The sequence below is a fragment of the Pelodiscus sinensis genome, chromosome 17, assembly GCF_052426305.1.
Source record: "Pelodiscus sinensis isolate ZL-2025 chromosome 17, ASM5242630v1, whole genome shotgun sequence".
Taxonomy (NCBI): domain Eukaryota; kingdom Metazoa; phylum Chordata; order Testudines; family Trionychidae; genus Pelodiscus; species Pelodiscus sinensis.
Window position 1 is genome coordinate 34,320,333 of NC_143068.1, and position 20,604 is coordinate 34,340,936.

A 20,604-nucleotide genomic window follows, 5' to 3' on the forward strand; every position below is an offset into this window, starting at 1 on the left:
GACAAAGGACACAGTCCTCTGGGACGGGCTGCTGGCAGCGAGCCGGAGGTGGTCGCTGGCGCCGTGGCCCAGGGCGGGGCTGGGGGCTCTGCCGGGCGGGTTTCGCTGTGCACCGAGCCATGGGCGGGTTCCTCGGCAGGAGCCGTCTCGGAGCAAGGGCTGGGAAAGGGATAACAGGGCCAGTTTTCTATGCACTCTAGCCACGGTCTCCACGCCCTCTCCCTGCTCTGGGGAGAGGGCCGATGCGCCCGAGCCGCTGCAATAACCTCCCAGCAGCTCGGCAGCTGGACCCCTGCAGCCGCGGGGTGGGCGAGGGGCGGATGGGGAGGCGGACCCGGGAGTCTTGCTGGTGAAGGGCACTCAGGAGGGGAATCCCTGAGCCCATGAGGCTCAGCCCGCGCGATCCCTCCGGAGGGGCCTCGAGCGCCTCACTCCTGCCAGACGGTTGCCAGGAGGAACGGGGCCCGGCCCAGCCTCACTGTCTCTCAGGCAGGCAGTCCCTGGCTAGTGTCGGGGGGGGCTTGGTAGTCCGGCCCCCAAAAACAAGCCCATTCCCTGCAATTGTCATGGGACTCATAATAGGGCTGAAAAAAGGCCCCAAGGGAGCGGGAAAGCTGCCCACAGCCGCTGGGTGTTACGTTCCCCTCAGAAGGTGCCGGGCACATGCACCGCTGCGCCCCACACGCCACCCTGACCATAGCAACGCCGGAACGGGCCCTTCCCTGGGGGGGGGGGGGGGGGGGCGAGGCGGGGGCCATCTTGAAATCAGGAGCCAGAGGCGGATTTTGACCCGGCTCCCCTCAAAAACATCCCAAACCATGATTTTGGTCCAGCCAAAGGGACAAAAAAGTGAGCCCAGGGCCAGGTTCAGCGCCTGCCCCCTGCGGTAAGGACGGGGGGCTCAGCCCTAGGGCTGGGTTCTCCCTACTGCACGAGAGACGGGTGCCGGGGAAGGGGGTCAGAGCAGGGCCGCTCGCCCCCAGCACCTCGCACGGAGCTGTTGGTGTCTCCCCTCGCCCTCCCGTCCGGCAGCCGGGAGCACTTCCGTCGTGTACTGTAAATACTGCGTGTGCCACCTTCTCCTTCCTTCCCTTCCGCGGGAGGCAGGCTGGGCCGGGGCAGGGGGAACGCGACCGAGGTTCTGTACTAAGACTTTTTTGTATTCCACAAACTTTTTGTATATTTTTAATTTTGCTGCGACATGAGATAATTAAATTCCTTTCAATACACGCTGCCTGCAGGCCTCTCCTTGCTCTGCCCTCGTGCGCCACGAGGCGTGTCCCAGCCTGGGGGAGGTGGGGGGGGGTGTGTGTGAGGCAGCAGGCTTCATGGGGCTGGAGAGAACCAGCTACCAAGGGACCTTCTAGCCATACCCGCAGCTGCCTTGTGGTAGAGCAGCGGCCAGGTTACTGCCCGCCATAGCTAGGAGCTGGTCTCTGTGATGTAGTGGGGGGTGCTGTCCATTCGGGCATTCACTGGTCTCTATGCTTGGGCTGTGGGTGACCCCTACTGGCCTGCGTCTGTAAGCACTGCCCAGCGGGGGTCGCCCTGAGGACCCTCAGGTCACGTAGTCCATGGCCCAGCCGGTTCTTACCTGCCCAGGGAAGGGGTCTGAACAAAGGAAGGGTGTGGCCTGGAGAAGGGGCAGTCATGAAGAGAAGAGACTAAGCGGAGTGCTGGGGGTTCAGGGGCCTGTGGACCCCTCCCCACGGGGTCTAGGGCTGCCAGCCCCTGACTCCTTATGTCCACACCACGTCTACACTGTGCTGTGTCCTGGAGAAGCAATAAACCCTTCTCTGTTCTACTGGCTAGCGCAGTCTCATCTTGCTGCAGACAGGGTGCCGGATCGGGGGGTACCCGACGCATTGCCAGTCTCCCATGGGGCAGAGTAGTCACAGCTGGTGGCAGTCAGAGCTGAGACTTTGCCTCACTTGTTTGTGGCTGAGCTGGGGGTGGCCCATGGCCAGAGGACGGGGAGCCAGGAGTCCAGGACTTCCTGGGTTCTGTTTCCAGCTCTGCCCCTAACTTCGGGAAGCTGCCTCAGTTTCCCCAGTGGCAAAATGGAGATAATGGCTCTGCTGCCCTTCCCAAGGGGAGCCACTATGTCAGTGAGGCGGGAGACACGCTGCAGGGAGGGAGCAGCATACGAGCATGTTGGTGTGATCCCCCTCCCCCAGAGCTGGGAGAGGGCAGGACACGTGCTTCTGAAAATATCCCCTCGATGTGCAGCAGCAGGCAAAAAAGCCAACAGAATGCTGGGAATCATTCAAAAAGGGAGCAAGAATAAGACAGAGACCCGCCCATTGCCTCTGTCTGAATCCAGCGTCCGCCCCCATCTTGAATCCTGCCGTGAGACAGTGTCGGGACATCGCCGGTCGCGAGGCTTGGGCTGTGGGTGACCCCTACTGGCCTGTGTCTGTGAGCACGGCCCAGTCGGGGGTCGCCTGAGGAACCTCAGGGCACGTAGTCAGTGACCCAACCGGTTCATACCTGTCGAGGGACGGGGCTTGTGATGGCGCGTCGGGTCCCCCTGATCCTGCATCACCGTAGCAGCAAGAACAGACTTGGCCGAACCGAGGGGTTATTGCTTCTCCAGGGTACAGCACAGACGTGACGTGGCTACAGGAGTCAGGGCCAGGATGCCGCAGACCCCTTGAGATGGGTCCTTGGGCCCCTAGATCCCAGCCCCCTCCTTAGTCTGTCCCCTTCATGGTTCCAGCCAGAAACTGACCCTTCCCCCAACACTCACTTCCTTTGTTCCATCCCTTCCTAGAACTGGTCCAGTCACTGTCATGGGGGCCCTCAAGGCGCCCCCGCTGGGCCGTGCTCACAGACACAGGCCGGTAGGGGTCACCCACAGTCCACAGCCCAAGCACAGCAACCAGCAAGGTAGGGACACTACGTCACAGGGCTGAACAAAGGAAGGGGCAGGTTTGGAGAAGAGTCAGTTTGGCTGGGGCAAACATGGAGAGAAGAGACTAAGCCAAGCGCTGGGAGTCCAGGGGCCTAGGCACCCCTACCCCAAGGGGTCTGAGGCTGCCTGGCCCTGACTCCTGTAACCACATCACGTCTACGCTGTGCTGTATTCTATTCTACTGGCTGGCGGAGTCCCATCTTGTAGCAGATGGGGTGCAGGATCGGGGGGTCCCCGATATACCGGCACACCTGCGTGCAGATGTGGTCGCTCTATCTCAAAAAAGATCTCTTGGCATTGGGAAAGGTTCAGAAAAGGGCAACAAAAATGATGAGGGGTTTGGAGCAGGTGCTATATCATATGAAGAGAGATTAAACAGTCTGGGACTTTTCAGCTTGGAAAAGAGGAGACGGAGGGGGGACAGGATAGAGGTCTCTAAAAGCAGGGGTTGGGTGGAGAGGGTGCATTCAGAAAAGTTCTTCATGAGTTCCCATAAAGAAGGACTAGAGGACACCAAAGGAAAGGAATGGGTAGCAGGCTTCAAACTAGTAAGAGAAAGTTGTTCTTCACAAAGCAAATAGTTAACCTGCGGAACTCCTTGCTGCAGAAGGCTGTGAAGGCTACAACTAGAACAGAGTTTAAAGGGAAGTGAGATCAAGTCATGGAGGTTGGGTCCATGGAGTAGTCTTAGCCAGGGCGTAGGAGTGGTGTCCCTGCCCAAAGTTTGTGCAAGGCTGGAGAGGGATGGCACGAGACAAATGGCTTGGTCACTGTCTTCGGTCCATCCCCTCCAAGGTCCCTAGTGTTGGCCGCTGTCGGCAGACAGGCTACTGGGCTAGATGGACCTTTGGTCTGACCCAGGACGGCCATTGTAAGCTCAGGGCTCAGGGTCGGGGGTCTCAGTGGACCCCCTTGATTTTCATGCACACCTGCTCCTGGGTGGCCAGGTTGGCAGCTCTCCTGCCCTAGATGGCCACTTTCCTGTGCCTAGTGCGGAGATCGTGGACAAGGTCCACAATGTCCGCACTAGCCCAGGAAGGTGCCCGCCTCTTGCGGTCCAGCGCAAGCTCCCGGGAGCCGCCAGCCTGGTCCCGGCAAGAGGGGGTGGGCTGGGGGACATCGGGTGGGTGGCTCTGTGCCGTGCCAGGTGCAGGGTCTGCCGGCTGGGTGCTGGCAGGCTTGCACCTGGCACGGGCACCGTAGCCAGCCCGTGCCCCTTTAAGGGGTCCGGGGCCGGGAGGGGGGCATAGAGTTTCCCTGGTGTTGGCCAGAGTGGCCACCAGGGAAACCTGGGGAGGGCTAGCCTCCCACTAGTTCGAATTAAGGGGCTACACACCCCTTAATTCGAACTAGTAAGTTCGAACTAGGCTTAATCCTCGTAAAATGAGGTTTTCCTAGTTCGAACTAAGCGCTCCGCTAGTTCGATTCAAATTCGAACTAGCGGAGCGCTAGTGTAGCGCCTATGAATGTTAGTTCGAGCTAACATTGTAGTGTAGACATACCCTAAGGGGGGACAGGATAGAGGTCTATAAGATCAAGACATGCATGGAGAAAGTGAAGAAGGAAAAATCAGTTACTTGTTCTCATAAGAACTAGGGGGTCACTAAACGATATGAATAGCTAGCAGGTTTAAAACCAACCCAAGGAAGTTTTTCTTGACACAAGGCACAGTCAACCTGTGGAACTCCTTGCCAGAGGATGTTGTGAAGACCAGGACTTGAGCAGGGTTCAAAAAAGAGCCAGATAAATCTGTGGAGGTTAGGTCTCTCTGGCTATTAGCCAGGTTGGGTAGGGATGGTGTCCCTAGACTCTGTTTGTCAGAGGCTGGGAATGGATGACACAGGCTTGAGGGTGGGATCCCATCAAAGAATCCGGGAGGCAGGACCCCCCCGAAGGTGGTTACGAGACCCCCAGCAGATGCTGCTCAGCCCCTGTGGGAGGTTCCTGCCTGATGCCAGCCCCTTTGTGCTCCTGCCCCTCGCTGTGGGGCTGGCTATGTAGCCTCACTGGGTGGTCCTGGGTGATTCCCAGTGGGGGGAACTGCAGGACACAGCCGCCCGGGCTGGGCTTGGGAAGGATGCACGGCACATGGCACATGGCGGGGGACCGACTTTCCACTGCCGGAGGGCACCTCGCAGGAAATGGAGCCGCCCAGGGGCTGGCCAGGCTGTGGGGACGCAGGGCGTGCGTTAGCACAGGCCGAGGGGCAGGGTCGGCCCGGACAGCAACGGGCCCGCCCCAGGGAAGGGACTGGCCCCGGGAGAGCGGTGCCGACTCTGGGGAAAGCCCCTGGCTGGCATCGAGTGGCCTTCACCCGGGGGCCCGTGTGCAGGAGAAATCACGGAACGTAGCAGCCTCGTGAGGCGCCTGACGCCAGCGATGCCCCAGCTCCTGCAGCGCCTGAGGGTCTGTCCCCTTCCTGCCCACAGGCTGGCGAGGGAAGAGGACATCTCTGCAGCTGCTGGGGCAGGGGCCGGGGCACGGGGGAGGCGGGGACCGTCCCTTCTGGCCTGGTGCCTCTCTCCCGCACTCCACGGCGTGGGCCAAGCCCGCTCCGAGCTCCCCGCAGTTCAGGGGTGGCGGGTTGGGCCTCCCATCAGCGTTCCCTGCTCACCAGCTGGGGTCCCTTGTGGGTGCTGATTTGGAGCCCTGCTGGTAGTTTCTGAATCCCCCAGGGCCTTGGTGCAACCCCCACCATGGGCAGCATTTCAGCTCCCCGGCTCTCGGCTCTGCTCCGGGTCCCGCCTTGCCCGACAGTGGCAGTGCTTGGCTCCGGTTTGCTCGGGCAGGAGACCCAGGGGAGCCTTCGAAGACGGCGCTGGCAGAACCACCGCGCTCTCCCAGTTGGGTTATTAAAATTCGGTGGCCCGACCACGCAAGGAGGCCAACAGATCCCTTCCCGGGGCCGAGCGAGGGCCGGCATCTGTGTGCGATGGAGCCAGCGTGTGTGAGCAGGACAGACAGGCAGACGGCAGCAGCGCCCAGAGACACGGTGGGCTAGGGGCTGGGGCAGGTGCGAGCCCCTTAGGGGCGAGTGTTGCCCCGGGCGGGGGGGTGAGCAAGCTGGCTTTGGCAGGGCAGGCCCAGCAGCCCCTGCCCCCGTCTGTTGGCCAGCGCCCAGCTCTCCGAGCCCTGCTCCCGCCCTGGAGGGGCAGGAACTCCGCAAGGTCACGTCGGAGCCGGGGCTGGTGGAGTTTCCGACACAGGAAAAAAACAAAGGACTCGCCCGGAGCGGAAAGAGCTGCCTGGTCCGTGACAGGAGCGGAGCAGGGACAGGACATGGAGTACGAGGCCAAGAAAGGGAAGAAGGTACGTACCCGCCGAGCTGGCATTTCTCACAGGATGGCTCTGCGGGGCGGTGGGCCCTGGCGGGGCACAGTGCAGGGCACCGAGTCTTGCCCGGGGGGGAACAACGGCCCACGTGCCCCCCCTAGGCAGCGTGGAGGAGCAGGTACGTGGGAATTTTACAGAGCTGGCCGTACAGGGGAGAATGGCAGCCACTGGGGTAAGGGGAGCCCTGTGGCCAGCCGTGCTGCTGCCACTGGGATATGGGGAGCCCTGTGGCCAGCCGTGCTGCTGCTACCGGGATATGGGGAGCCCCATGGCCAACTGAGCTCCTGCCACTGGGGTATGGGGAGCCCCGTGGCCGCCGTGCTCCTGCCACCTGGATCCAGGGAGCCCCGTGGCCAGCCAAGCTCCTGCCACCGGGATATGGGGAGCCCCGTGGCCAGCCGAGCTCCTGCCACCGGGATCCAAGAAGCCCATGGCCAGCCGTGCTGCCACTGGTGTGGCCGGGGAGCTGGGAGCTGCATGCAGGACCCTGGGGGCTGAGCTGTCTCTCGTGGATGGCGAATTGCTCTGCCCTGCTCTGCCCTGCCCGGCCCATGGGATAAGATGGTGCAGATGAGGCTCTCTGGCCAGCTAAGGGCTTTCCCTTCAGGGGCTCTGTGCAGAGGGGAATACGCAGCCTGCCCCTTGGGTCTCTTACTCCCCTTTGCCCCTGCCACTGACCTGGGGCCGAGGCCTGGCCGGGTTTTTCTGCGAGGCAGCGGGCAGCCATCCAGCCTTCTGAGCTTGGCCCAGGAAGCACCCGGCTCCATCCTTGAGTCCTCCCTTCAGAGCAGCCCTGCCATTTCCTCCCTCCCCGGGGGCTGGACCTGGGGGGCTGTTCAGCCCCAGCCCACCCACAGGAAGGGCACCCCCAAGCCGCTCCCTCCAAACCCGCTGCCCCACCTGTTCTACGCTGGGCAGGCGCCTTGGGCCCAGGGCCTGGGTTCACTGGATTTGTTTCCATGGCGCCATCGGGGCCGACTCCTGAGGGAGCTCGCTCTGTCTCTTGGGAAAGATCCCCCCTCAGCATTTCCAATGGCCCCTTTACTGTACATGGGATCACCCCCGGGGGTGGGGGGGGCGGCTTCCTCTCATTGGGGTTTGCTGTCGAACCCAGCGCCTGAGAGTCATGTTTGTACACGGCCAACGCCAGCCCCTCTGGGGCTGGGGACGAGGTGCCGGCTTCTCACCCGTCCTCTGTTCTCAGGGGTTTGTGTCGCCCATCAAGCGGCTCGTTTTCCCCAAGGCGGCTCGCAGGCCGGCGATCAGGAGCAGCGTCTACCGGCGGCCTCTGCATTCGGTCCCTCTCTACCCCCCCGACTACCTCATAGACCCCCAGATCCTGCTGCATGACTACGTGGAGAAGGAGGTGAAGGTACACAGGGGCAGCCCAGCCGCTCAGGGGCCGTCCCCGACGCTCAGAGCGGGGCCCAGAGGCCTGCCAGGGGTCCCTGTTGCCATGCTCCAGGGTGGGGGCTCACCTCTGGCTGGGGCACGGGGTGCCTGGCCTGCCCCAGGTGTGTGGGAATTGCCCCCGGTGATGTGGAGTGAGGAGACAGGCCAAACTGGGCTGAGCCGTGTCTGCCACAAACACACCTGGCCCCTGGCTCTTCCCTCGGTCCCTGGCCTCTCCGGGGCTTGGCAAATGCCCAGTTCCCGGGTCACCGGGCCCGCGAACGCCCGGGGGAGGCTGCGCTGAGGGGAGCTATTTGAGCTGTGAAGTGACCAAAAGTTTCAGCTTCAGAGCCACGTGCCCGGCAGGGCCCTTTGGCAAGAGCAGGCTGGGCCCCAGGAGCTGGGAACCCTCCTGCAGCGGCCGCCCCCTCGTCTCATGGGCTCCCCTGGACACCCCCTCCCTCGGCCAGGATCAGCGCCCACCCCCTGTGCTTTTTTGAGGGGGAAGCACATGTTGCGGCCACGGGTTCCCCCTTCACTCGGAGACCCAGGGCAGGACTCAGAGAGGAGACCCCTCCCCTTGTGTCCTGCAGGGGTATAGGAATGTGCCCCATACTGGGCAGTGCACCCCACACGGACCCGCAATGGGGGCTTGAGGGGCCCTGTACGCGCTCTAGCTGCCCCTGCGGGGTGAGCAGGCAGGAGTCCCAGCTGGGGAAGCAGTTGGGGATGGGGGGCAGAGAGGGGATCCCACTAGGGAAAGACTCGGCAGACCCTCTCTGGGAAGAGAGCAGGGAGTCCCGGCGGAAAAAAGCCCCTGCAGAGAGGTGGGGAGGGGAAGAGCAGACCCCGTGACAAGAACGAGGGATCACCAAATGAAATGAATAGGTATCAGGTTTAAAACGAACAAAAGGAAGTTTTTCTTCACACGCGCACTGTCAACCTGTGGAACTCCTTGCCAGAGGATGTTGTGAAGACCAGGACTTGAACAGGGTTCAAAAAAGAACTAGATAAATTCATGGAGGTTCGGTCCATCGATGATGATTAGCCAGGATGGGCAGGGATGGTGTCCCTCGCCTCTGTTTGCCAGACCCCTGAGGAAGGGGGAGACCCCAGATGGGGGGGCTGGGTTAGGCCCAGAAGGACAATGTGGGAGCCAGACTTGGCAAAGCGCAGGAGGGGGATCTGGCAGAAGCCAGCGGGGGTGGGGGGCGTACTGGGACAGCGACTCTGCCACCGGCTGCCTTCCAGGGTGGGGAGGGGAGCCGCCCCGTCTTGTCCCGGATGCTGCGTCGACGGCGCCTGGTGTCGGGCCCCTGGCGCCTCAGGCTCGTCTCTCTTCAGTTCTTAGGCCACCTGACCTGGGTGACGTCCTCCTTGAACCCCTCCAGCCGGGATGAGCTGCTGCAGCTGCTGGACACGGCCCGGGTAAGGGAGGGAGCCGCCTCCACTCAGCCCCTGTGCTCCGAGGGCCGGCGCCACTGCCCCAGGCTGCAGGGAGCGGACGGGCAGCCTGGCTCAGGCGGCTTTGGTGTGGAGAGGGCTGGCGAAGGGCTTCATGAGGAGGGAAGGGAGGGGCGGGGGGGGGCCGCTCTCCCAGCCACGCCCTGGCACTGCCCATCCTGACTCAGGGACTCCTCGCTGCCCAGCGCCCCCCGCCAGGCCACCTCCCTCTGCCTAAGACCGGGTTCCTTCGCCCCCTGCAGCAGCTGAAGGAACTGCCCCTGCAGACCACCCCAGAGCAGGACAGCATCCTGAGCCTGTCGGCCCGCTGCCTGCTCCTCACCTGGCGGGACAACGAGGAGCTCATCCTGCGCATCCCCACCCACGAGATCGCCGCCGCCTCCTACCTGCGCGACGACGCCCTGCACCTCCTGGTGCTGAAAACAGGTGCCCAGACTCCCCGGGCCCCGGCGGGGTCCTACCCTGCACGCCCGTCTGCCCACGCTGGGTCCGCCAGCCCCATGCCCGGCTGCTTTGGCCTGCCCGTCATTGCTGGTGCCCCAGCCAGCCTGTGTCATATCCCTGGGGCCATTCGGCATCTGGCTGTGCCCAAGGACCCACTGCTCTTGCGGCCCCCAGCTGCATGCCACAGTAAAGGGGGGGGTCCTGTGTGCCTTGCTCCCTGGCAGCGGCAGGGCTGCGGCTCACGACAGCGCGTCCGTCCTGGGCAGGTACAAGAGCTGAGATCTCTCTGCCAGCCCTTGATGGAGCTGCTGGGGGGGCCCAGCGGGTACCAGCTGCTAAGCTAAAGGAAGGGGTGTGGCACCTGGCGCCCCCTAGTGGCTGTAGATTGCAATGGCGTTAGGGGTTTGGACCAGGTCCCATCGGAAGAAAGATTAAAAAGACAGGGACTGTTCAGCGCCGAAAAGAGGAGACTCAGGGCGCGTCTACACTGCACCATAACTCGAAATAAGAAGCGCCCTTTGAGCGGCGCACATTGCAGATCTTATTGCGATGCTACTTCGAAACAGCTTATTTCGTCATTTGGCGCGGTTCACCCCGCGCCAAATCTCCACATAAAGCGCTCTTCCAAAACGTCCCTTACTCCTCGTGGAATGAGGGTTACGGGAATGTCGGAATAGCGAGCCCAAAATGACAGGCTTGCTGTGGAGACACGGGATAGCTATTTCGGGATTCTGCAGTATCCCGAAATAGCGTTGCAGTGTAGACGTATCCTAAGGGTGGATAGGATAGAGGTGTATAAAATCAAGACATGTATGGAGAAAGTAAAATAAGGAAAAGTTATTGACTTGTTCCCATAACAAGAACGAGGGATCACCGAATGAAATGAATAGGTATCAGGTTTAAAACAAACAAAAGGAAGTTTTTCTTCACACGCGCACTGTCAACCTGTGGAACTCCCTGCCAGAGGATGTTGTGAAGACCAGGACTTTAACAGGGTTCAAAAAAGAACTAGATACATTCATGGAGGTTCGGTCCATCAATGGCGATTAGCCAGGATGGGCAGGGATGATGTCCCTAGTCTCTGTTTGTCAGAGGCTGGGAATGGGCGACAGGGGAGGGATCACTGGACGATTCCCTGTTCTGTTCCCTCCCTCTGGGGCACCTGGCATTGGCCACTGTGGGCAGACCGGACACTGGACTGGATGGCCCTTTGGTCTGACCGTTCCTATGTTTTTATTGCTTTAGCGTCCCTTTATGGGGGCCCAGGCTGACTTCCAGATGCCAGGGGGTGTGGGGAAGGAGGAGAGTCACCTCGTAGGTCCCAGGGTCGGATGCAAGACAGGCAGGGAACAAAGTGGGTACCAACCCGCGTCCGGTGGGGGAGGCAGCATCTCCTCATGCCACTGGGGAGGGGGAGCTTTCCGAGCACTGGGCTTGTCTCTCCTCTCTTCCAGGCCTGGGAGTGGATCCTGTTCCCGCAGGGGGGAACCTGGACGTGTACCCAGGGGGTAGCCTGGAGAAAAAGTTCCCTGGAGGGGCGTCTGAGAAGAGGCCGGCGGGGGTCTGCCTGGAGTCCAAGCATCTGGGGGGCACCATGGAGCGGCGGCACACCATCTGCAGCCTGGACTGGAAGATGGCCCGGGGCGGGCAGGAGGGCAGGCAGGGCGGGGGCGGGAGCCTGGAGAGGAAGCAGGCGGGTGGCAGCTGGGAGAAGAGGCGCAGCCGCCGGGTTGGGGGCAGCTGGGAGCGGAGACAGACCAACAGCAGCAGCTGGGAGCGGAGGCAGCTGAGCAAGGCTGGGGGCAGCTGGGAGCGGAGGCAGACCTACAGCGGCAGCTGGGAGCGGGGCAAGACCTACGGCAGCTGGGAGCGGAGGCACACGGGGAACAACCCGCTGGATCCCAAGGAGCCCAGCCCTGAGGCCTATTGCAACCTCATCATCCTGGCCGTGGCCAACAGGGTGAGTAGCCGTCCCAGGGGCGACCCACCCGTCGGGCGACCCGCCGCAGGTCACAACAGGCGTCTTCTCTCCTGGGGGCAGGATGCCGCCGAAGAATCCTGCGCCCTCATCTGCCAGGTCTTCCAGATCATCTACGGGGACCAGAGCATCGAGTGCGTGGACCGGGCTGGCTTCCACTACACCTCCACCCCCGAGCGGCCCTGGCTCTCCAGCAGGAGTGAGCGCCTGGAGGAGTGGGGTGACCGGACGGGGGGCCCCTCCCGCTGCTGGGTGGTTATCACGGAGCTCCGCGGCGGGGAGGCCCACATGCGGTGGCAGGGTGGGGCAGTCTGGCAGTGGGGGTGGGGTGCTGCCGGGGGGCAGCATTTGGGCTGGCAAAGCACGGAGGCAAGAGTTGTGGGGTGGCTGGGATTCCGCGTACGATGCCTCGTGTTCTGGCCTCGTGCCGGACCTGGCACCGTGTAGCAAACAGGAAAGGGGGGCTGGTGCCCGGGGAACACAGGGATGGGACAGTTCCCTAATCCTCCCCTACGGCCTTGCTTTTCCCAGGCGAGAGCTGCCACACTGACGGGACGTACGGATACGACGCCGATTTCAGCTGCTGCAGCTCATTGTACGTCCTGCTCCCTGGGGGCCAAATGACCCCCCCTTTATTCCTGGGCATGCTCCATGCAACCCTACGCTGCCTGTTTGCCCCTTGTGTGCGGGAGCCAGGCCCTGGGCAGGGACTCAAAGCAGCCTGAGTTAGAAACAGGGGGACACATTTATCTGCCTTTAAAGTGCTTGCATCTGTACAAAGGGCTGGGAGCTGCCAGCCAGAGTCCAGCACTGGGCACGTGAAACAAAACCTCTTTGGTCCAAAGGGAAGCCGGGAAAGTCCAGGAAAGACTCAGGAACAAGGTTATCCTAGTCCAGGAGTTTTCTTGCTCCCAAATGGTAGGCTTCACCCGCAGGGTCATAGAATCATAGAGCTGGAAGACACCTCAGGAGTCATCAAGTCCAGCCCCCTGCCCAAGGCAGGACCAGTCCCAACTAAATCAGCCAGGTAGGTTGTTTGTAATGCAGCTGGCTGGTGCCACAGAAGAAAACAGCCTACTACAGCTGCCAGCTGGTGGAGTTGCACTTTTAGTTCAAAAGCGTATTGCAACCCTGGGTGGTCCCAGGGTTCCATCCCTGCTGACCAATCGCGCAGAGGGTTATTACATGAGGAATTACCCATAATCCACCCTGCAGAGATTTCAAACTTCAACTTCCTTTAGCAAACAAATAACCAGCCAACTCGCACCCAAGGAAGCTAGCCAATCAGCTCAGCACATTATAGCGTCAAAATATCACGCTTAAAAATTCCACGTTCCTTTATTTTACTCAATTGCAAACCTGCCTGTAGCAGTTTTCAAGTGCCTAAAGGGTGTCACAAGGAGGAGGGAGAAAAAGAGTTCTCCTTGGTCTATTATGATGGGACAAGAAGCAATGGGCTTAAATTGCAGCGAGGGAGGTTTAGGTTGGACATGAGGAAAAACTTCCAAACTGTCAGGCTGCGTCTAGACGGGCAAGTTTTTCCGCAAAAGCGAACGCTTTTGCGCAAAAACTTTCCAGCTGTCTACACTGGCCGCTTGATTTTGCGCAAAAGCACTGACGTTCTACTGTCTGAAATCAGTGCTTCTTGCGCAAATGCTTTGACATTCCCGTTCAGGCAAAAGCCCTTTTCCGGAAATGTTTTTGCGCAAGAGGGCCAGTGTAGACAGCTAAAAACTGTTTTGCGCAAAAAAGCCCCGATGGCGAAAATGGTGATCGGGGCTTTCTTGTGCAAAACCGCGTCTAGACTGGCATGGATGCTTTTCCGTCAAAAGTGCTTTGGTGGAAAAGCGTCCGTGCCAATCTAGACGCTCTTTTCCGCAAATGCTTTTAACAGAAAAACTTTTCCGTTAAAAGCATTTGCGGAAAATCATGCCAGTCTAGACGTAGCCTCAGGGTGGTTAAACTCTGGGATAAATTGCCTGGGGAGGTTGTGGAATCCCCATCACTGGAGAGACTGAAGAGCAGGTTGGACAGACACCCGTCAGGGATGATCTAGATGGTGCTTGGTCCTGCCGGGAGGGCAGGGGAGTGGATGTGATGACCTCTGGAGGGCCCTTCCAGTTCTAGAGTTTGAGTCTATGAAAATGGCCACTAAGCCCCTGAACTACATTTCCCAGAATGCCGAGCATGAGGTCAGAGGTTACAGCCCCATCTCAGGTATAAAAGGCTCCAGCGGCCAGCCAGCCATCTCTCCTGCAGGGGAAGTTCCTAAGAAAAAGACTCCAGCCAGGAAGCAATCCCACTGCCTGGAAAGTGGGGTGGGGTGGGGGGTGAAGGAGGATGTCTGGAGACAGCCCCCCTGATCTCCTTCCCTTCTGCCTGCAGCGATGGCTCCCACGAGACCTTTGAAGCGTATTACAGCGGGACGTCTTCCCCGTCCTTCCGGGAGTCACGTCACAGCCTGGCCACCGCCTGCAGCGGGAGCGACCAGAGCAGCGTGGGCCTGGAGCAGCTGCAGGACTACATGGTCACGGTGCGCTCTTTGCTGCTGCCTCCTGCCCCTGTCCCCGGCATCCTTCCAGCCCCGTGTCCTGCCCCATCGTTGCCGGGGAGCCTGGGGTGAGGCAGGGCTGGATGGGGATGTCTGCAGCCACCTCTGACCTCGCTCTCGCTCTGCTCTGCAGCTGAGGAGCAAGCTTTCTCCCCTGGAGATCCAGCGCTTCGCGTTGCTGCTCAGGGAGTACCGGATGGGTCGGTCCGTCCAGGAATACTGCTCGGACCTGCTGCAGCTCTACGGGGACAAGAGGAAATTCCTCCTCCTGGGTAAATGGCTCGTTCCTGAGCCCTCTTGCCGGGGGCGCAGCCGGCTGGTGAGCGCAGCGTCTGGGGCATGAGACCTGGCGGCGCCTCGAGGAATGGATGCGGCCTGCGCAAAGACGGGCCCGTCGTTCCAGGGAGCTGAGGTTTGCATGGCCTGGCTAGAGCCGGGCCCAAAGCAAAAAGCCCAGGGCCAGAGTTTGCGCAGCCTGGTCCAGGCGCCCCTGAATGTGGGGCTCAGAGCCTGCGAACGTGGCAGTGCTTGTAATTAACCCACCTCCCTCCCCCGCCCTGCGAAAAACCAGGGGTCCAGACATGGGTCCCTGTGAGCTGTATGGCCACATGTCAGCACGGCTGCCTAGCTCGCCCTGGGCTGGGCAGGGGATGGTGTGAGCCGGGTGTCTCCCGAAGCCAACCGTGGCCTCCTCCCTTCCACTGTGGCTGGAGTGGCCCATCCCTGGACCTCCCACTCCCCCCACTGTGGCTCATCCCTGGACCTCCCACCACCACGATCTCTCCCCTTCTCCTCCCCCCCGGTCCAACCCTGGACCTCCCCCACACTCCCAGACAGAGCTCTTGCACCCTAACCCTTGGTTGCAGCCTGAGCCCCTCACCTCTGGCCCCATCCTAGGGCCTGCACCCCTAGCAGGAGCCCTCACACTCTTGCACCCCCCACCCTCTGTCCCACGTGAATGTTGTTAGGTGCACCAATATGCAGGTGATGTCGCACGCCTCCCCACCCCCATTCTGCACGTCACCACAGTGGTGCACATAAGAAAATTCATTCTGCTCAGGGCTGGGAAAAATTAGAGGGACACTAGCCAGGTGGCTCCCAATTCTGGTTTGGGTTTCTCTCTCTAAGGCAGGGATTGAAAAGAGAAGCCTTCGGCTTATAAAGGTTCTGCTCCGATAGGGGTGACCCTGCCAGCTTCAGTGGCCCTGTAGTGGGAGTTCAGAACCAGACCCAAGAATATGGCCCGGAGTGAGGGGCTGCAGGGACAGTGTGTGCAGGAGGCTGGGGGCGCAGGATGGTGCCTGTACAGGCGGGTGGATTAGGGGAGTCTCTGGGCCTCCGTTGCCCCTCTGTAGGATGGAGGGGACAGGCCTGCCCTCCCAGAGGGGTGTGAGGAGGATCTGACGAGCAGCAGGAGATGCATGGAGGGTGGGGTCCGGAGGGTACAGCGTGCCTGGGTCCCCTTTAACCAATTAAGTGGGGGGCCAGGCTAGAGCGGCCCCCGCAGAAGGCAGGGGCTGCTCCAGCCCAGCTACCCCAGGCCCTGCACAGGGGCTACCACAGCTGCCTCTGCCGGATCCCGTGTGGAGGCTGCCGGCTCCCAGCTCTCACAGGCTGGGAGCCGGCAGCCCCGTGCTGAGGGCCTGGTAGGGCTCTATCCATGGCTGGGCTGCTCCTGGATGCCAGGTAACCATTTCACCAGTCCCCGTAGTCGGGACTTGCTGCCTTTAGACACAGAGACTCAGGGGGCAGCCCCTGGGCTCCCCCGACCTCTCTGGCCCCCGGGAGCCCGAAGGCCTCGCAGGGCAGCAAGCGCCTGCCGGCTCCCGCCCCTCCTGAGTGCGCGTGTCCCTGCAGGCATGCGGCCCTTCATCCCCGACCAGGACATCGGCTACTTTGAGAGCTTCCTGGAGAGCATCGGCATCCGGGAAGGGGGCATCCTGACCGACAGCTTCGGGCGGATCAAGCGCAGCATGAGCAACACGTCGGCCTCCGCCGTGCGCAGCTACGACAGCTGGTCCCTGCACTCCGAGGCGGAGTCCTTCAACCGCCGCATCACGGACATCACCCACGACATCGAGGCCCTGGCTCGCGACGAGGAGGACGAGCAGGAGGAGGAGGAAGATAACTATCTGTGAGGGACTCCTCCCTCCCCCGGGGAGTCGCGCTGCAGGCGGGAGATTCCTGGGGGGCCCGAAACCTCCTGGCTGAACCCAACGGGGGCCAGCTCCACCCGCCTTTCGCCGCTGCCCTGCTGGCTTTGGAACTCTCCCTGCTCCCGCGCGGCCTCCTCAGCTCCTCCGGGCCTTGGACTCTGCCAGGGAGAGCTGGGGGGAGACGGAGCTGGGGCCTTGGCTGCACCCGCCCCAGAGTGGCTCTGTATGTGCCTCGCCACCCCATGGTGTGGCTGGGCTGGAGCCGCACGAAAGCCCCCAGAGGGACTGGGGCAGCAATGTACTGTTACATGCCCAGAGACTCTACTCAGCATCGGGGGGGGGGGGGGGGGGGGGAGGGATCCTGCATCCGCCCCCGGGAAGCAGAGACCCTGCGGGCCAGGTAGGGCCGTGTGTTCCGAACAGAATTAAACTGCGGGGCTGGCACTTGTGGTCTTGCTAGGCCTGCAGGTCAGAGGGGCGCCCGGGGGCAGCCTGGGAAGGGAAGGGCCGCGTCCCAAGCGAAGTAGGCCCGAGGGAGAGGGCCAGGGTGCCATGCTGGCCGCCCTCCAGGGAGAGGAGCGGGGGGCGGGTCCCCGTGTCTGAGTGCTGTGTAGAGCAAGGAGGGGACAGGCCCACTCCAGATCGGGCCTCGGAGAAGGGCGTGGGATGCTCGTGAGCGCTGGGTGGCTCCCGGTGACGTTAGGGCCACGCTGGCATCACTGGGAGGCCGGAGCGCCAGCTGTGGGCCAGGACTGCCCCCCACAGGGGCCTTTAGAGGAGGGCGGGGTTCAAAGGGGGACCTGAGGAAGGCGACACCCAACACGGCCCATGTGGAGCCCTGCTCTGGAGCTGACTGAGACCAGCTGGGATTGGTGCTGGGGACGCTCGGATGCTGGCGAGGGGGGGCTGGGCAGTGTCGAAGGGCTCTGTAAGGGGGGGGGCTGGGACCATTAAACCCACTGAGCACGAGCCCCCATCGTGGTGGGGGGAGGGAGGGAAGCATTTGCTCAGCTAGGAACTGCCTTTGCACGGCAGCCAGGGTGTGAGGCTACGGGTGAGCCCCGGACGGGACGGGATGGGAGAGCAGCATGGCCTGGCCTGGAGCATCCCCCGCCCCTTGCTCCTTTGCACTCTGCCTGCCGGGGGCACAGCCTGCTCCTTGGCTCAGTGGATGGGGCGATGCCGCTCGGGGTGGGCTGGTGGCAGGTGGCTCACTGCTCGGGCCCCAAAGGGGGGTCTTTGTCTCCCCAGTCGCTGCACTGAAGGCTTCCGGGTGAGCAGGAGAGAGCCCAGCCAAGAGGTCCGGCCTCCTGGGGCCAGCAGTACCCGCCTCCCAAGCAAACATCCCCCCCCCCCCCCGGCCGTCTGGGCAGATGGGCACGGTCTGCCCTAGGGAACGGGCACCCCCTTGCTGGGGCTTTTCTCTGCAGTGAGCCAAGAATCGGTCTGTCCCAGACGACCTCCCACCCCTGGAGAAAGTCTCCGCGGGGCGGCCGGGTGAGTCTGTAACGTTAAAAGCAACGAGTCCTGTGGCACCTCAGAGCCTAACCAAAATATGTGAACCGGGAGCTTTTGTGGGCAAACCCCACTTCCTCCGATGAGCCTGAGTGGAGGGGGAAAAGGAGGGAGTCTCAGAATAAGCGAGGAGAAGCAGGGGGGACGGGGACCTACCAATTGTCGTCCTGGTGCGAACGTTTGCACTTGGTCTGTAAAACTCCAGACCAACACGGCTACCCCTCCGAGACCTGTAACCGTGCAAGGCACCCCGTTCACCGCGTGGAGTGGAAATCCATCCACTGCACAAGGAATCTCACACTGATTCGCACGAACGTCCTCTTCCCGTGCAAGTGCAAACCTCACTAGCACTGGCATGGCAACGGCAGGTATTTTTTAACTTCTCCCTTCACGTTCCGAGGAGTCCCCCCCCCCTTTTCTCCTCCACTCAAGCTCACTGGAGGAAGTGGGCTGTGCCCACAAGAGCTCACGGTACTTCAGGTATATTTGGGAGGCTCTAAGGTGCCACAGGACTGCTCCCCCCATGGAGAGAGCCCCTGGGGCAGACTGCAGCCGGCAGACTGAAATGAGGGGTGCACTTTCTGGGCCGCCTGGAGCTTAGTTGTGGGGGGCTGTTTGCAGGGAGCCCACTGGCCAGGGCTGGGACTTGATGCTGTGCTGGCCCTTGCTGGGGGCAGCTTGCTGGGTGCTAAACGCTCTGCCCCTCTTCTCGGGGAACAGAACAGGACGGGAGCACGTGGTCAGGCATCGGGGGGGGGGGCAAGCAGCAAAGCCCAGAGCCAGGCTATGAACGGTCCCTCCCCTTCCCCAGCGCTGAGGGGGCCTGGAGCCGGGTTGTGCCTTGGCAAAGAGGGTTCTGCACCCGGCGCCCAGGCATCCGGATCCAGGAGCCGCCTTGAGCTGGTTGTGGGGAGAAATGGGGCTTGCACGGGCAATGCCCCAGCAAGGCACTAGGGGGCACTGTTCCCTCTCGGCTTGTCCGCGTGAGAACAGGGCAGGGGCCAAGCCGGCTGTGTGGGGCAGGAGTGGAGTTTTGTGCCCCAGCTACGCCTCACGAGCCAGCCTCAGTAACCCCCGATCAGCTGCCCCCCGGCATGTCCCCCAGGGCCTTTTGAACGCCGCTGGCTTCAATTAACGCCCAGTTCTAACGATCACAGAGACCAGCCCTCGGCTGCCCTGCCGGGCTCCCCGCTTTTACACGGGTGGGGGTCCTTTGGGGGCTCCCCCAGGCCAGTGAGTGACTGGCCAGGCTGCCCATGGGTTCCATGCTCAGCAGCCGCGAGCAAGGTCCGGCTGGGTGGCCTTGGGACCTAGACGTGCTCTGAGCTCCCCATGTCACTCCAGGGCACCCCCGCCGGGCAGCATCCGGTGCAAGGTGGCTGCGTGCTGGGGGGAGCCTCCGTCAAAGGGGGTGTCTGACGTGGGGCCTGTGAGAGGGTGGAACGGTTCCCCCAGGTGAGTAAGTGACTTTCCAGTGCTGGAGGCCACCTGCCAGGAATGGTGCAACCCTGGTGACTGATGGTGACACACGTGCCCCATTGCACAAGAGCACACGGGGCTGGCAGGGACGGACTGTACAAGTCTGAATGAGCTATTGGGTGGCCGGGAGGGGCGTGAGAGAGTCAGGCGTGCCCGGCTGGCGGCGGGGGGGGGGGGGGGGGGGGGGGGGGTGGCGCATCATTTCCTCTCTGGGCAGCTGATGGACTCCAGCCGAGGTCTCCCAGGCGGCGGCGAAGCGCAGCGCTCGCTCTGTCGGTGCCACCAATGTGGAGTAATTTGCATTTCACAAAAGGAAGTTCGCACCCTGCGAGTCAACTTCCTGCTCCGCGACCAGCCGGCGCTGTTACCCCCATGCAGAGTCTCGCCCCCGCCCCTGCTCCCCCGGCTTCGGCGGCAAAACCTCCTGCGGGAGCAGGGCTGGGCGCCTCCCACGCTCCTGGCCAGCGGAATTGGATGTATCTGGCGAGGCGGCGGGGTCCAGGGGTTGCTCCTGGGCCCAGCCGCCCAGCTCCGGTCAGCATTTCCTGCACAGGGTGCGCCAGGCCTGCGCCATGCAGGGCTGGACACTCCCTCCTCCCCCGTGGTTAAAACGCCCAGGGCCTCTATGCCAGCGGGTCAGCAGGGCTGCTCTGGCTCTAGTAGGCGGCCGGGACGCTCTGCCCAAGCTCTATACAGCCCCGAGCACCCCTCCGGCTGGCCCACCCGTGGGGGGGGGAGGGGGGCGCTGCTCATCCCTGTCTCTCGCCTCAGCCTCCTGCACAGGCAGGGGAAAACCAGGAGCAATTGCAATAACAAAACTGCCCTTTCAGCTTCCCCTTCTCCCCGCCCCCCCCCCCCCCGGGAATCCACCCAGCCCAGCTGTGACCCCCACGTCACGCTCCGGCCTGTGCACACATTGCACGCTCGTGCCACTGCTGCCAGGAGGGGGCTGGCGCTAGCTCTTGCCCCGGTGCCTTGAGGCCCTGCCCGGGACTGGGCCCCGCTGGGCAGGGGCTGCACAAAAAGCGAGCCCAGCTGTGAGGTGCTTCCCGTCAGCGGCTCTGGCCAGTTCCCGGCATTTGTCGGAGCACCAAGCCGGCCGGCGTCTGGGCTTCCCCGGGCCAGGGCATGGTGGGAGAGGCCTCCCCGCCTCAGCCCCTGTTTGCACCATTTCCTCCCGCCGCCCGCGGGCTTCATGCGGAGCAGTTCCCTTTTCTCAGCGTGCTGCATGTACAAAGTCCTGCCGCGGAGGAACAGGAAAACGTTTCCCGAGCAGCCCCGGTACCTGCCGCTCAGAGCACAGGGAAGTCCTCGGTGCTGACTGCGCCCGGGGCTTGAGCCTGCCTGCTCGCTTGAGACCAGCTCTGTTACCAACCCA

The 20,604-nt window shown here is 62.3% G+C and overlaps 1 protein-coding gene across 2 annotated transcripts; it reads left to right on the plus strand.

Annotated features, from left to right (window-relative positions):
• The first annotated feature begins 5,446 nt into the window (after positions 1 to 5,446).
• CCM2L (CCM2 like scaffold protein) lies at positions 5,447 to 19,397 on the plus strand. Of its 2 annotated transcripts, XM_075900839.2 has the most exons (10): positions 5,934 to 6,223; positions 7,452 to 7,619; positions 8,984 to 9,067; positions 9,346 to 9,529; positions 11,002 to 11,507; positions 11,589 to 11,724; positions 12,057 to 12,120; positions 13,911 to 14,058; positions 14,210 to 14,348; positions 15,934 to 19,397. In XM_075900839.2, the coding sequence occupies exons 1-10, from the start codon at positions 6,194 to 6,196 to the stop codon at positions 16,212 to 16,214; spliced, it is 1,740 nt and encodes a 579-aa protein (XP_075756954.2). In that variant the 5' UTR covers positions 5,934 to 6,193; the 3' UTR covers positions 16,215 to 19,397. The 2 variants fall into 2 exon arrangements, with proteins under 2 accessions (XP_089625891.1, XP_075756954.2); XM_089769765.1 differs by having other exon boundaries at positions 5,447 to 6,223; positions 11,002 to 11,724.
• Positions 19,398 to 20,604: the final 1,207 nt, after the last annotated feature.